General features: G+C 49.3%; 7 protein-coding genes across 7 annotated transcripts; 5 read left to right on the forward strand and 2 right to left on the reverse strand.

Moving 5' to 3' along the window:
• Positions 1–1,051: 1,051 nt before the first annotated feature.
• BDV38DRAFT_268186 (amino acid permease/ SLC12A domain-containing protein) lies at positions 1,052–2,825 on the forward strand (the record flags this gene model as incomplete). Its single annotated transcript, XM_032056727.1, has 2 exons — positions 1,052–1,542; positions 1,637–2,825. The coding sequence occupies 2 exons, from the start codon at positions 1,052–1,054 to the stop codon at positions 2,823–2,825; spliced, it is 1,680 nt and encodes a 559-aa protein (XP_031917977.1).
• A 989-nt stretch (positions 2,826–3,814) lies between these two features.
• BDV38DRAFT_174891 (uncharacterized protein) lies at positions 3,815–4,907 on the forward strand. The gene is made up of 2 exons (XM_032051989.1): positions 3,815–4,127; positions 4,205–4,907. The coding sequence occupies exons 1-2, from the start codon at positions 4,077–4,079 to the stop codon at positions 4,697–4,699; spliced, it is 546 nt and encodes a 181-aa protein (XP_031917978.1). The 5' UTR covers positions 3,815–4,076; the 3' UTR covers positions 4,700–4,907.
• BDV38DRAFT_236621 (uncharacterized protein) lies at positions 4,611–5,827 on the reverse strand. Its single transcript, XM_032053481.1, has one exon. The coding sequence runs from the start codon at positions 5,367–5,369 to the stop codon at positions 5,115–5,117; it is 255 nt and encodes an 84-aa protein (XP_031917979.1). The 5' UTR covers positions 5,370–5,827; the 3' UTR covers positions 4,611–5,114.
• A 788-nt stretch (positions 5,828–6,615) lies between these two features.
• Positions 6,616–8,504, forward strand: BDV38DRAFT_278700 (uncharacterized protein; the record flags this gene model as incomplete). Its single annotated transcript, XM_032058813.1, has 4 exons — positions 6,616–6,826; positions 6,894–7,338; positions 7,402–7,945; positions 7,974–8,504. The coding sequence occupies 4 exons, from the start codon at positions 6,616–6,618 to the stop codon at positions 8,502–8,504; spliced, it is 1,731 nt and encodes a 576-aa protein (XP_031917980.1).
• Positions 8,505–9,325: 821 nt separating this feature from the next.
• BDV38DRAFT_278701 (uncharacterized protein) lies at positions 9,326–9,774 on the forward strand (the record flags this gene model as incomplete). Its single annotated transcript, XM_032058814.1, has 2 exons — positions 9,326–9,411; positions 9,465–9,774. The coding sequence occupies 2 exons, from the start codon at positions 9,326–9,328 to the stop codon at positions 9,772–9,774; spliced, it is 396 nt and encodes a 131-aa protein (XP_031917981.1).
• A 242-nt stretch (positions 9,775–10,016) lies between these two features.
• BDV38DRAFT_295728 (uncharacterized protein) lies at positions 10,017–12,946 on the reverse strand (the record flags this gene model as incomplete). Its single annotated transcript, XM_032062767.1, has 6 exons — positions 10,017–10,104; positions 10,206–10,260; positions 10,295–10,906; positions 10,967–11,526; positions 12,007–12,057; positions 12,147–12,946. The coding sequence occupies 6 exons, from the start codon at positions 12,944–12,946 to the stop codon at positions 10,017–10,019; spliced, it is 2,166 nt and encodes a 721-aa protein (XP_031917982.1).
• Positions 12,947–13,738: 792 nt separating this feature from the next.
• BDV38DRAFT_295729 (major facilitator superfamily domain-containing protein) lies at positions 13,739–15,132 on the forward strand (the record flags this gene model as incomplete). Its single annotated transcript, XM_032062768.1, has 1 exon — positions 13,739–15,132. Exon 1 carries the CDS (start codon positions 13,831–13,833, stop codon positions 15,130–15,132), a length of 1,302 nt encoding a protein of 433 aa, XP_031917983.1. The 5' UTR covers positions 13,739–13,830.
• Positions 15,133–15,211: the final 79 nt, after the last annotated feature.

The following is a 15,211-nucleotide window of genomic DNA, read 5'->3' on the forward strand; positions in this document are numbered from 1 at the left end:
TGCTTCCTAGTGTCCATCCACCAAAAGTGTCTGTATCCAGTTTACCGGCCCTTGGTTTCCTTTCTAGGGTTAATTATATTACCAGGAACCCCGTCTTTGCCGCAATTTAATAAAGTAAAAGTCCGAGAGAGGGAGCCCCGTCTCTGTGACTTATTCTCTCTCAGTAGTATGTGTGCGTGTGTGTAGGGATAAGATACATTCGAGGACTACCTACCCGAGCCTATTTTGGCCTGTCGAAGGTAAGATAGAAATCTTTTATCATAATAGTGCCATGGGCTGGGACCCTTTGGCGTTTTAAGATAACCACCAGTAATTCTTTGTTAGACGCTAACCCTCGAACTTTGGATCGTTCGGCTCTCAGACACGATAAGCGGCTTGGCCACTGGGCAATCAATGGCTTTGACTGGCTAGCCTACGGTTGCCGTATATTATTGCGCATGCTGGGCGCTCACGGATCCCTGGCTCATTGTAGGGGTGTGACCAGTTACTAGAATTGTGAACAAAAGGTGTACGCCGAGATTGAAATGTAACATGCATGGCATGAGAGGGGAGGTCGTGGAGCGGTTGGGGGCGGCCGGCCTTAGGGCTTGGCCTGAGAGATCGGTAAATGGCCAAGATAACCTTCCTCAGATACGACCGGGTAAACTGCATACGCAGCGTCATTGCTTAGCTGCAGAAGCCGGAAAAATAAAATAAAATAAAATAAAAAAGAGGCCTGCCTAGCGTCCTGTTAAGATTAAATATCGCAGCATCGCCCACCCTGTGGACAAGAATTCTTCTGTACGACACGAGTTGGATAGAGCACGCCGTGAGAGTGTCAAGTCAACTTCCCTTTCTTCGTTGCTCTCATACAGCATTTATTATGCGCTGCAATTCCCCCTCATCTCTCCCTCTTGTCTTATCGCAATCCAATACCCTATGCCAATTCTCTTTCCTGATCCTATCTTATCTCTTTTTTCTTATCTTTTGAGCCAATCTGCCCGGGTTTCGCTCGAATACTTTTTTAAAAACCTCACCTCTTCCGCGTTCTATTCCCATTGCAACCGCCAAGATGGGGCTGAACGAGGAGAAAACCACCCAGCTTGAACCTTCCACCTCAGGAGAGGGCGGTAGTATTCATGTCGGGGAGAACATGGGGACCCTGCATCGCCGGCTCGGTAACCGTCAAATCCAGCTCATCGCCGCCGGTGGCTCGATCGGCACGGCCCTGTTTATTAGCATTGGCGGCGGTCTCGCGAAGGGTGGCCCTGGCAGCCTGTTTATTGCCTACACACTTTATTCTTGCATCCTTGGACTGGTGAATAACTCGATCGCTGAAATGAATACGTATATGCCGGTGTCCGGAGGCTTTATCCGTCTTGCGGGCTACTGGGTGGATGATGCTCTTGGATTCCTTGCCGGCTGGAATTTCTTCTTCTATGAAGCTTTCCTGATTCCATTTGAGATCACGGCACTCAGTATGGTCATGTCCTTCTGGAATCCCACTGTGACGGAACCTGGCCCCACGGCAGGAATCTGTGCCGCTGTTATTATTTGCTACGCGTAAGGATATCTGATCTAGCTCTTTGATGGACTACCACCCCATAATGAGGGGGGTCTTGGTTGAAATTGTAAACTGACAGACGAATTTATATAGCTCTCTGAACATCCTTGCGGTCAAATTCTACGGAGAGGCAGAATTCTGGCTCTCCGGAGGCAAGCTGATTCTGATTTTTATCCTCTTCGCCTTTACCTTTGTGACAATGGTCGGCGGTAATCCCCAGCACGACGTCTATGGGTTTCGCTACTGGAATAACCCTGGTCCATTCGCTGAGTTTCATACCAAGGGCGATCTGGGTCGGTTTGAAGGGTTTCTTGCCGCTCTCTGGAGCGCGAGCTTCTGTGTTGTCGGTCCTGAGTACATCTCTATGGTGTCCGCCGAGGCTCAGCGCCCAAGCGTTTACATCAAATCGGCCTTTAAGACCGTTTATTATCGATTTTGTATCTTCTTTGTTATCGGTTCACTCGCTGTGGGAATTGTGGTCGCCTACAATGACCCGGCTCTTGTCAATATCTACTTTGGTGATGGTGACAGCAGCACAGCAGCAGCGTCGCCGTACGTGATTGCCATGGAAAACCTGGGCATCAGTGTGCTTCCGCACATCGTCAACGCGTTGATCTTCACCTCCATCTTTTCTGCCGGCAATACGTATACCTATTGCGCCACGCGATCCCTGTACAGTTTGGCTGTGGAGGGCCGCGCTCCTCGTTTCTTACGCTACTGCAACAAATCCGGCGTGCCGATTTATTGTTTCTGTGTCGTGATGCTTTTCCCCTTCCTCTCCTTCCTCCAGGTCGGGAGTGGCTCCGCGCAGGCCATTACCTGGTTCGTCAATCTCGTCACCGGTGGTGGCCTGATCAATTATTTCATTATGTCCGTCACCTTCATCAACTACTACTGGGCCTGCAAGGCCCAAGGCGTTGACCGCACGAAGATGCCCTACTGTGGCTGGTTCCAGCCCTATGGTGCCTACCTCGCCGTAACGGTTCACACTCTCGTGATCATTTTTTACGGATATAGCTCCTTCACCCCATGGAGCGTGTCCAACTTCTTCTCCAACTACACGATGCAGCTGGTAGCGCCCTGCCTGTTTATCTTCTGGAAGGTCGTCAAGAAGACTCGTTATGTCCGACCCCACGAGGTAGACCTCGTCTGGGAGCGACCGGAAATCGACGCCTATGAGAATAGCATAACTACCCCACCAGTGGGCTTCTGGTCCGAGATGATCGGCTTAGTTGGTATTGGACGGAAAAAGAACAGAGTTGACCCCGAGCGCGACTACTAAATGGATGGTTGTTTCATTAACACCATCACTGGCCCTATCTAACTCTTTCGATTGCGACACCTTGCGACCCTAGCGCCCTATTGCTAACGAAAAGATACCCCTCCCTCCTCTACGAACCATATCGCACCCCCCGGCGGAAGAGAACCAGTACACTTTGCCCTAAATGCAGTATCAGCCCCCGATTTCCAAACATCCCCCTGCGACAAGGAATCCTACGCCAATTTAGATGTACGACAAGCCCACAGATTCAGTAAGCCGGTGTCGATCAATGTTTCCAGTATGCTAACGCCCATGCCCATGTTGATGTCCCACGTCTATGCCCACACCCGTGCGAAAACGCGACCAGCGACAAATGGAGCCCGTATACGAAGGAAAGCCCTATCTACAGAAAGTACCTAGATATAGAAAGAATTCACGCATGTGTATTTAACATTTCTGCCTCGGGCAATTTTTACCGAAACACTTTTAGGTACTCTCTCAGTGAGCCCATTGCGACAAAGAACTCCAACCATCGATTTCCCAAATGCAACAAATGAAGGAAAAAAAAAAAAAAAAAAAAAGGGAAGGCCAAGGGGGGCCGAAGAGTGTGAAATTGAGATACACAAACATACGCAAACACAGCCCACCACTGGCTATACCAAGAACAGTCTAGCCATTCTCATGGCACGGGTCGAGCGACATCAAACCCGGGGGAATATCTTTGTTCCGTGTCAGCTGGCGTGCCCTAAGTTCTCTCCCAAACGCGTCCAGATTGCTCGCTCGATTGGTTTGACACGCCAATGTGTCACACTACCATCCATGGCTCTTTGACATCGGAGGTTTGCTTAGAGTTCGAGTGGCAATATTACCGAAAAAGAAACGCGACGCAGCTCATATCAGTGGTCACAAAGGGCAGTCCGAGACACGTGGAAGTAGTTGCGTTTCTTACTTTCACACTAACTGTCATTCTGTCGTATGTAATTTTCCTTTGTCCTAAACCTGCTTTTATTACCCGTTTTCCCGCGTGGAGGTTGCCCCATGTGGCGCCAATTTAAGTTCTTGCTTGGCTGAACTCTACTCCCCACCCTGACCCTACTTGACCTTGACCTGTCTTTCTCTCTTCCTTCTCCATCCAACCGGTTACGCCTTCAACTGACTTGATATATAGAACACCCATCAACTAGGGTTGTCCCTATTAAAACCGAGTGCAACACACCAAAAGTTAACGCCCAACTCTCTACACACGAACCATAACGAACCCATAAACCCAAAATGAGCGAATCCCTCATCCCAATAATCTGTCTTCACGACATCCCAGCTCAAGTACGGAATAAAAAACCGCCGAATAAACCTCCTATAAAATATCTCACAGCTTATAATGCGAACTAAACACAACCCAGGTTCTCACCTCAATTATCACAAAAGCTTACGCGCAAGCCATCGATATAAACTCACCCCCAACGCTCCTACTCATAGAAAATACCGGAGACGCGCTATGTAGATACACCCATGACGATGCGACGTATCCTCCTGTTGATTCTTCATATAAATCACCCTTTCTGGGGTGGGAGGTTAATGAGGTAGTTCGGTTCTTGCGTGAGTATGCGACGGGGACTGTTGTGGATGAATTTGTGTTTCTGATTGGGGATTGGAGGACCCTGGAGGATGAATCGCTTTTGTTAGTGAAGCGTCTTGGGGAGGGGGAGTTGGTGGAGTCTGTTAGAGTTGCTGCGGAGTTTGTTAATACCAAAGCTGTGGCTGTGGCTGTTGCTGTGACTGATGTGTGGGAGTTACGGGGCTTGGTTGATGGGGATGGAGTGTTTAGAGGTGGGCGTGGTAATGGGGAGAACTCGTTGCTGAGAAAGGGGAGGAAGGCGCCGAGGAAACAGCTGTAGAAGCTCTTGTGGTAGGGAAATGAACGGTCTGGATAGAGACTTCTGTCGATTATGTGAGGCTCAGCCAGGCTAGAGACCAGCTGAGTTTTCCATAACTATGTTGGGGATGGCCTTCGGTACGTTTGATTAAAGTATGGCACGCTAACAGCTGTTTCCTAGATGGGGCATATGGCCGATATGATTATGGCATGTATGGTTCCTGTGTGGGGATTCGTATGCGAAACCTCGTCTGATGCGTTCGGCACAACCTGACGAATGCGACATCAAGGTAACAACCTCGCTGAATGAAGAAGGGATAGAGCGGTGGGAATTGGACGTTTGTGATGTCAAGCAAACGGTCCTATCTTCTCCTAACGGCTAAACGGAAGAATCAACATTATACCCATGACCGAGATACAGTTTCGTGCCTGAAGTTCTACTTGAGCTCGGCAATGAAAATACCTCCTGACGTGTATCCCTGCACAGGGTCAGCGCCGACTGTAAGCTTTCGGCGAGTATTGAGTGAGCGGTACGAAGCTTTTGTCCGGAACTTTATACCAATATGACCCAAACTACGGGTCATCGAACAGGCACAGGAGTAGAATTCTGTCTCAAGCAGAAGCAACAGTGGAAAGGTCCAGTTCAATGGAGCCCACCCACTACTTGAAATGGAACCCTTGGTTTTATGCATGCCATCGCTAAGAGGACTTTCCGTAGACTTTTCCGATCGGCTTGGATAGCTCTAATCGCGTGCGTATTATTCAATAACTCCTTATCTATCTTGCCACCACGTCAACAGGTTCGTTCTGCAGGACCTGAAGCAGAAGACTTCCAGATAATACAATTGTATTCATGATGCGTACTTGAGTCTTGACAGCGGATACAACCACACAAGTCCCAGGAGTGGAGCGTCCCAATGCCGAGTCAATTAGCGCTGACAGATCGTCAATCCTTCCTTTATACGGCAATCAGCGTATGCGAGCATTGGACGTCAGTCATCCTATTCGTCAGAAATAGGCGAAAAAATTAATCCCCGCCAAGGCGCTTTGACCAAGAAGGCGTAGTGCTGATGTGGTTCGTAAGGTTGGTTTGGAACTTTGCTATGATTGGTATTTGGCGAAGCTACTTATCCAGCCATGCGGAGAAACGGATCCACTCAGCTCTTTGCGTGAATATGGGGTTGTTCCATCCATTTATGTTGGCACTAGGCAGAAAGGTCAGGGTGTGGACCCAGTTACCAACAGTTGGTGATGACTACGTAATTCTCATATGATTGTAACCGGGTCCTCGTATAGGGCTTGATATGTTCTTGGCACTGGGGAGGCCTCAATGTGGTTTGTTCATTTTCTCGATACCGCGATTCTGTAGTCAGTATCGATATGGATCATGATGTTAACAAACATTCAAGCGCGCAAGTGTTTATAACTCAGTAAATTATACAGAGTAGATTCAGTTGATCTCGGAATTTCCGAGGGGTTGGTGCAATCTGTTCCCACGTGGCGTTCTGCAGCCAGGGCCTGAAAATCAGGCCCTTACATTGTCTTCAGCCTCCAAGTGAGATTGTATGCTCTACCACCGCAGTGACAGACTAGATATAGAATTATTGACCTCTTCCCTGCGCTTGAATTTTTATTCAATACCTTTAGTCCGCACTTCTAGACAGTATAGATATTAAGGCTCACGTCTGTTCCCACAATGACCAGCACTGGGTTCTAACTGAGGAAAGCAATTGTGTGGCCCTTTCGATTGGGGATTGCTTGCCTTACGTTTGTAAGACACTATATACTTTGAAGAATAAAGCGCACAGCTTATCTTGTGGTTCTCAGAGACTACGCCGTACGCCGGTCTTCTCTTGAGAATGAAATTGAGCTGAGCCGCTCGCACCCCTGTCGAACTCAGCCCTAATGAAAGCGCCATTACTCTAACCACAAGTCCTGATGAGCAACATCACCCACGAACCGGCAAAGAGCCGCCGTCAAAATAAAGGGCTCGCCTGTGAAGAATGTCGCTCACGTAAACTCAAGTGCGATATGAGCCAGCCGCAATGTGGCACCTGTCGCAACCTGGGTGTACCATGTGTTACGAATACGACGCGGCGACCGCGAGGCCCGAGGAAGGGTCATGTCAATATTCTTAGATCGCGCATCGGTGGGATTCACTTGTGTGAGAAGTTGCTTAAGAGAACTTTTCGCTAATCTGATCACGCAAAGTACAGCATCGCTCGAGCGCCAGTTATATGAGAATTCCGAGGCCCAACCGACCAGACGAGAAAGCTCAACACCTGCGCGACAAGTATTGGAGGCAGATCAATCGGTAAATGTCGACATTGGCGACGTTGAAAAGGGCAGTGTCATACATTCACAGGGATCACCGGATGATTTCTTTTTAGATGCGCAGTCAATCGGACTCCCCAAATGGCCATCGGCAATCCCTTCATTGGAATTGGATAGCGAATGGTGCAAGCATATCGGACCCTTCCCGGAGTCTACATACATTTCCCCAGCACTAACCCCACCAAGCAATATACCCAAATCAGTGTCGTCTGCATGTCCGATCGACACCAGCATAAGCCCACTGGAACTGGGCTCCCAGGCAATGACACCGCAGTTCCTGCCAATCCACTTACCCGTTCAGCTGTCAGCGCTAGAGCGCGCAGATCTGTAAGAGTTTCAATACATACTAAACTTTCAACGAGGCAGGAATCGACTAACTGTCGGTCACAGAGACGATCTTTTCTTCGACCGCGCTTACCCGTTCGCTCCCATCGTTCATCAGCAGCGGTACTATACACGGGCAGCCCACGAGTCAGACGCAAGAGAGCCCTTCACCACCTTGCAATATGCCATGCGAACGTTATCAGCGTCAATGGGAAGTCAATTCCAGGGTGTTCTACCAATTTTGTACACTCACACCTGCTGCTTATTGGATGTGTGGGAGCAAAATATGCCGAACGAGGCTCTTCCCATCGAGGTGGTCCAGGCGCGGCTGCTTCTGGTTCTCTACGAGATTCTAAAGAGCAACCCCAGCAAGGGATGGATTAGCGCTGGTCGCTGCTTCCATCTTGTCCATCTTGTGAAACTTGATCAGATTGATAACCCGAATACCTGGCAGACATCCAGTCTTTCCTGGGTCGAGATCGAGGAGAGACGGAGGACATTCTGGACAGCCTATGCGCTCGATCGCTATGCGAATCTCGTCAACGGTCTGCCGCTGGCCATGAATGATCAAATGGCAAGTGGCAGCTCTGTCGTCCAGAAAGGTAACCAAGTAGCTCACGAATTACTAACCTACATAGATCCTCACACGCCTGCCCGCCCCAGAGACGGCATTTCAAAATCAAAAGGCTGTTACGACCGAATATCTGGCCCCGGCCATGGCGAAAAAAAGCGATCAGCAGCTATCGCCCTACGCGAACTCTATCGTCATGCTCACCATCCTCGCACGTTGCCTCTCTCACCGAAACCAATGCAATGTGGAACGGATCCTAGACCCCACATCCCAGGAATGTATTGCACGCCATCGAGCACTTGACATTATATTGAGCCCAGAGATCCAGATGACATTGTCAAGCGTCGCTCCTGACTTCGAGCCATCCGATCCCACATTTATCTTTATCGATATGTTGGCGCAAGCCGCCGTGTTAGTTCTTTTTGCTGCCCTAAATTCGGTGTCTGAAGGTGCAGGAATGTACCAGGACATGTACGGAAGCTATGAGGCCAAGGCCTCCATGGCGATGGAAAGGGTCCTCAGCCAGGCACACAAGCTGTCCCAGATGGGGTCTTTCAAGGCAAGACTAGTCCCTCAAGGGATATTCAAGCAGTTCTGATTGAAAGATTAGGTTCATCCATTCACACCGATCGTGCTATTCATCTGCGCCGAATTTTCCCGCTCATGCAAGGGGTTGAACCAAAAGTTCGCGACACAGTGCAAGGCCATTTCTGCTGCCCTGAGTCATATGGCGCCTGTTAATAATCTTGCCAGGATGCTTGAGCTTGAACTTCAGCGTAATCTGGAGATTTTGCCAGCAGGTATAGCTTTCTGAGGGTATTCTGCATCAGTCATTATTCTTAACGACCTCATTTGTACAAAATCTGCATTTCTAGCGCCTTCTCATCGGCCTCCCAGGGTGAAACCACATAACTCCAATAAATAGCATTAACTAGAACATATGATAATGCATGCTAAATTAGCAAAAATAGCTTTCTACGTCACCAGTACGCACTTCACTTCACGACGTCAAATAGGGGCCTCGTATGACTGAACATCTCTAAAACTGTAAAATAGCCCGAGAGATATCCCCGATGGCAAATATTGAGTATCATAAGCCACTTTCAGTCAGCATAGGCAACTATTAAGTAGTATGCAACTCTGATGGATACTCAGTGTAATTCTGACATTTGGTAGGCCTAAAGTGACATACTGGTTGCTGACCAAAAAGAAACTCCGAATCCCTCGGCCGAGCCCCTATATCCGAGGTCGGGATATTTACTCCTTTCGGAAATACCCATCTCCTGGTCGTCGCTACATATAAACCCAGCCCTACTCTACCTTCTTCTTACAATTCATCAGACCATATCGAGAAACTTCAGAACAATCTTAATAACCAGTTCTCATTGCTTCAAAACAGTTTCACCTAAACAAAGCAAAATGACCCAAAAGACCGTTTTCCAGGGCGACGCAAAGTCCCAGTCCCACGTCTCAGTGGGCTCGTCTATCTACTCCGAGAAGCAAGGGTAAGCCAAGGGCTCCACATGATTCTATCTACAAGCTCTAACGGAAGATCTAGCTCGTCATGTACTGTGCATGGACCCTCTCAGACTCCTCATCTGGATCACCAACTTCAACAGCCTCAAACCAAGGAGATCTTGCAAGCACTCACCGTGGCGCTCAATGACATTGCGGATGAGCGTCAGTGCACCAAATGTGCGGTGGAAACTGCCTCGGGCCTCTTGACAGGATATGTTCGTGAGGTGAAGGCAGCCAAGAAGAATGGCCAATATTCCAAGGAGGAGAAGAAGGCGCTCAAGAAAGAAATCAAGGGTTTGGCTAAGGGGGTAAAGAGGGATGTGAAAGCGTTGTGGTTGGAGGGGAAATAGGTATTGACTTGTAATTGGGTATGACGATTTTCTTATGTTTATGGGAGTTAGGGCTTGCTTGTGGAGGGATTAATGTGTTTTGTCTTGACTGTCAATATTATAGATTTGGATTTGAATTTGAATTACTCAACTAGTCTTTGATATTCTGCACGTACTAATCGGACGATATGCAAACCTTGTCCTGATCTCATAGGCTTGCTTAGGATTTGTAAATGAGATATGAAAGTCTAAATGAAAGAGGCTTACGCCTTGTTGGTGCCATAACCCACGCTCACTCCATCGTTACCATTAACGCTCTTTATCTTGTTCGTGGCCAAATTCATGCTTTCCCTATATTCGCGAATCGTATCATCAACCATAGCAGCAGAATTAAAGTGCCAGATCTTAAACGAACGATCCTTGACCTCCTCAAAGCAGGACTCGGTCTTGACCCGCTTATCCGGGTTAGCCCACTCTGGCTGTTGGAAGAGGTCGCAAACGCGCCGACTGCTGTTGACCAGCCATTGCGTTCTTGTCCGACGGATCTTATCATACGTCTCGAATGCAGTCCGCAACGCAGTCGCCTTGGATGTGCGATGCTCCCGGAGATCCATGATAAGTTCGGACATCAATGTGGACATGCAAAGCGCATCTTCGATTCCGAAAGAGGCTCCGGCCCCGTGGTGGGGGCTCGATGCATGCGCCGCATCTCCCATCAAGCATACCCTCCCCTTGTTGTACTTGGGTACTGGATATTCAAACAGATCGAAGAGTGCCCACTGGTCTAGCTCTTCCGGGAACAGTTCGACAAGGTTACGGACCGGAGTACACCAGCCTGCCAGTGCTTCGGAAACCTCCTTACGAGACGCACGGGCCGTCGTAGGCTTGTCTTGTGGCCAGTCGTTAGGGTCGGAGACCACGACAGTGGCTCCTATTGTGTTAGTGTTGACGGGGTAATGGATAAGGTGTGCATTCGGACCGACATGCATATGCTGGCGGAAGGTCTTATATTCTCCAATCGCTGCGACAACCTTGTCCATAGGGATTAACGCGCGGTAAGCGACCTTGTGCGTATACTGGGGATAAGAGGCAGGATTGTCCTGTCCAAGTAGGAGCTGTCGTGCTCTGGACTTAATGCCGTCGCATGCGATGACTGGACGTGATTATCAGCCGAGCCGGACTACGAGCCACAAAGCAAACATTCAAAACTTACCAGCGTCAGCTTCAGCTCTAGTTCCGTCAGTGAAGTTCAGGTAGACCTTTTCCGCGTTCTCGTTGTCGTCGATAGTTTCCAGTCGCTTCCGTAGATGAACAACCCCCTCAGGGATGACTTTGACAAGATCTTCCAAGAACTGATCGCGACGAACCGTCTCCCATCCTTTGACGCCGGCGTCAAGCTTCAACAGCGGCTTTTGGTACATCGGATCGTCCTCTCGTTGCTGACCGTAGCCGTCGATCCATCGCAGATACGACTTGGGATCCTGCTGGTCTAACGAAACATTGACAGCGCCACCCGAGCGCAAAGCCGTCACGACGGCCGGGTTGATCTTTTCCATACATCCCACCGTGTTCTTCGTGAATCCGATGCCGGCACCAATCTCTCGAAAGTTGCGCGCTTGTTCATAAAGCTTGACTTGGACACCTCTCCGAGTGAGCCCGGCAGCGAGGACAAGACCGACGATGCCACCACCGACAATGGCAATTTCTGGGGTTGTGGTCATCTCTGGTGTAGGGACGATCATTATCCTCGTTTCTAGGCAAGTAGCCAAGTGACTAAAGCGGTATCAGAAACGTTCTAAGTTGTGTATGCAGACTTTCCTCTATTCTCAGTTACTTTTATTAATATATTAGATAGCCTGATAGCCATACCACACTTACAGGTTTATAAAATAGAGCAGTTTCAGCCCCGGGTGCCTATAGTGCACAACATCGTATTTAGTTTCTCCGGGGACATTTTCCCTCATAAGAAGGTCAACAAAGTAGCTACGGAATAACATTCTCTAGACACTACCCTTCCTTCCTTTGGACGTTCATATGGTTGAATCGACCCAATGATCTTGGCCCACTTCTATGGTTATTATCATCTTCCAAGTTAAATCCATAAAGTTATTCCGAAGCTAGTGGCCGGTGGGGTCCAAACTTTAGCCTCCTTGTGTGGTTCTATCGTATTGTTAACCCTTTGAGATAAGCCATGAGCCGATCAAATACTCATCACAGACCAGTAACTCGTCATACTCAGCAAAAAAGACGTACTATGTGACTTCGAATAAACCTTGTATAGCGTAAAGGATATCCAGCCTCACCCTTTATAAAACGTCTCTACTCTAAATATGTACAATATCCCACCATGATTTCACATAGCGTGCCGCTTTACTGGACAGTCGGTAACCTACAAACTTCCATCTAGGACGCCCGTCTGCTGAGCCACGGATAGTATCTGCTCAACTACGGAAGCCGCATCTCGAATCTTAATCGGTACGCGATGATTCCCACCCCATTCAATAAGTGCCGCCATACGAGTATCGCAATATTGGTAAAGAAGCCTGCGATGTAACTCCAATCCTGGGTCCGCCAACCCATGAACATGAACAGTCGGAGTTTGTAGGCGGTTATCCTGCAACAAGTCCACAGCAACCAACGGTTCACCACCAGTTGTACACTGCGCAGCATCGACAAAGCCTCGAGGCATAGGGAGATCCGGACGAAGCCATCTCAGTGGTCCCCGTCCCGCCAACAGCACGGCGAATCGGAAGGCCGGCCACACCTCGTCATCTTCATTCCGTCGCCGCAGCTCCTGCTGTGTAGCAAGGATGCCGGCGGCGAGATGAGCTCCCTGACTGAAACCAAGTAGACCGACCCAGTCTCCCGTCGCGCCTCGACAGTCGTCTGCGAGTCGTGCAGCGGCTAGCGAGTCCTCGATTTTTCTCACGATGTTGTGTGCGTCCTCGGCTGGGTCTTCGGGTCGTACGCGCAGCCATGCCTTGAATGGCCCGTAGTCTTTGTATACAGACGTCACGTCGGGGCCTGGGCGTGCTGGGAGGGTCGCTTCAGCGAATACTAGTCGGAAGTGTGGGCGGAGCATCCGTTCGAGGACTCGACATTGCATGCGAAAGATGCGGGCGTTGGTGCCGCCGCCGTGTAGACAGAGGATTCGCGGTAGGTGGAGTGTTGAGTCGTTGGCATTCACTATCATTTTGTAATCCGGACTTGCGAGACGTGCTGGATTTATTGGTCCGAAAGGACGGTTGGGCAGCTATGTGATGTGTCCAGAGGATAATAGCCAGATCAAGCTCTATTGGAGCGATTCTGGAGTTTACATAGACATTTGCTCACTTGGTAGAGTAGTGTATCAGATAATTCTACGACAGTGATATTCTTTACATGGGCTGACAGTCTTATATACAACTCTCGTATATAGTTATTGATAGTCGTGAAGGATTGGGATGGCTTGAAGCTAAATGAGGCCGCTGTGTAAAAGAATATATATCTTGGGCGGACTTTCCTGTCAGCGAACAACTCACTACGCATCTACTTTTCAGGGGTTGTCCAATATTACTCAATCGAATTTGAAATAATTTCCCCTATTCTTCTAAAAGTTTTCTTTAGTAACTACAGGAAAGCTCGAACAAAGTCAACGCCGAAGGGCTTCGGGCTCAAGTGGGGCGGAACGGGCCGTGTGGGGGACGATGATTGGACATTCGGAGTTTCTTTTTCAACGCTGGCGATCACCACGCGCATAAAGAAGCCCTAAGAGGAAGATGACAAGGAAATGACAAGGATGAGATCCATGGATGACCAACAACCTCCGAAGGCTGAAAGACCAAATATCTCCGAGTATTTACAAATGGAGTTAATTTCCCGAGGGCGCCCGAATCTAATCCCGACTAACAATTTTGTATATAAAGGCAAAAGGAGAATTTATAGGAAGCTTGGATCGTGCAAACTAGTATCAAGCTTGCATCAGGAATATTATAATTATAGTTACGGCTGTCACTCCTTTGCATAACCCCGAACTCAGTCAAGTCTCCGAAGAATCGAAACGGAAACTGCTGGAACTTGAATCGCGAAACCACCACCATGAGCGATACGACTACACGAAGTGAGAAGAGCATGGAGACTAAAGCTCCCCAGCCTCAAGAACCACCATCCAGACCGGCCGGTGGACCATCGCCCCCGCCTAATGGAGGTACCCTGGCATGGTTGAATGTCCTGGGCAGTTTCATGCTCTATTTCAACACCTGGGGTATTCTCAACACCTTCGGTGCCTACCAGACGTACTATGAATCTGGGAAGCTGTTCACCGCAAGTTCTTCCGATATTTCTTGGGTCGGTTCGATCGCAGCCTTTATGTTGCTCTTCGTGGGACTCTTTGTTGGCCCGATTTACGACCGTGGATTTCTCCGCACTCTCCTTATCGTCGGTGGGTTCATGGTCGTCTTTGGGCATATGATGCTCAGTCTCTGCAAGACCTTCTGGCAAGTTCTGCTCGCCCAAGGCTTCGTAGTCGGTATCGGCACCGGTTGTCTCTTCGTGCCTTGTGTCGCTATCATTCCTCAGTACTTCAGCACCAAAATGGGCATGGCCATGGGTGTTGCTGCTTCGGGCTCCGCCCTTGGAGGTGTCATTTATCCCGTCGTTCTGTATCGACTGATCAACGAGATCGGCTTCCCTTGGGCTGTTCGCGTCATTGGCTTCATCGCGCTGGGAACCCTACTGATCCCTTTGTCCGTGATGAAGCTTCGTGTTAAGCCCCCCAAGGTTCGCGCCATCTTGGACCCGACCGCATTCACTGACGTCAGTTACATGGCATTTATCCTCACCTCTCTCATCGCCTATATGGGTTTGTTCGTTATCTTGTTCTACCTTTCCTACTACTCCGCTGCGGAGCACATCACCGACGAATCTCTCGCCTTCTATCTGGTTACCATCTTCAACGCTGCATCTGTGTTTGGCCGAACCATCCCCAACAAGATGGCCGACAAGATGGGTCCCTTCAACCTTCTCGTACCGGCCTCTTTAATCTCGGGTATGCTGATGCTGGTCATGATGGCTGTACACTCCAAAGGAGCGATTATCGTCATGGCGCTGCTCTCCGGCTTCATGAGTGGTGCTCTTATTGGCTTGCCGCCCATGTGCCTTGCCATGCTCACCAAAGATAAATCGAGACTGGGAACCCGAGTCGGTATGGGTTATGCCATTATCGCTCTGGGTGTGCTCATCAGCGGCCCCAGCAGTGGCGCGATCCTTAAGACCGGTGGTGACTCCCTTAACTGGCACAGCTTGTGGACGTTTGGTGGTGTACCGACTTGCGCCGCGGGTCTGTTATACGCTGCGATTCGTGTGGCTAAGTACGGCCCCAAGCTTGCGATTAAGGCATAAGTGATTCTCCTTCGATGCACCCGCATGGTTGAGAGAAGAGTGTGTTGCTTTCTGGATGATATGAACTTACGACTAAAAG

This window comes from Aspergillus pseudotamarii (genome assembly GCF_009193445.1).
Source record: "Aspergillus pseudotamarii strain CBS 117625 unplaced genomic scaffold BDV38scaffold_6, whole genome shotgun sequence".
Taxonomy (NCBI): Eukaryota; Fungi; Ascomycota; class Eurotiomycetes; order Eurotiales; family Aspergillaceae; genus Aspergillus; species Aspergillus pseudotamarii.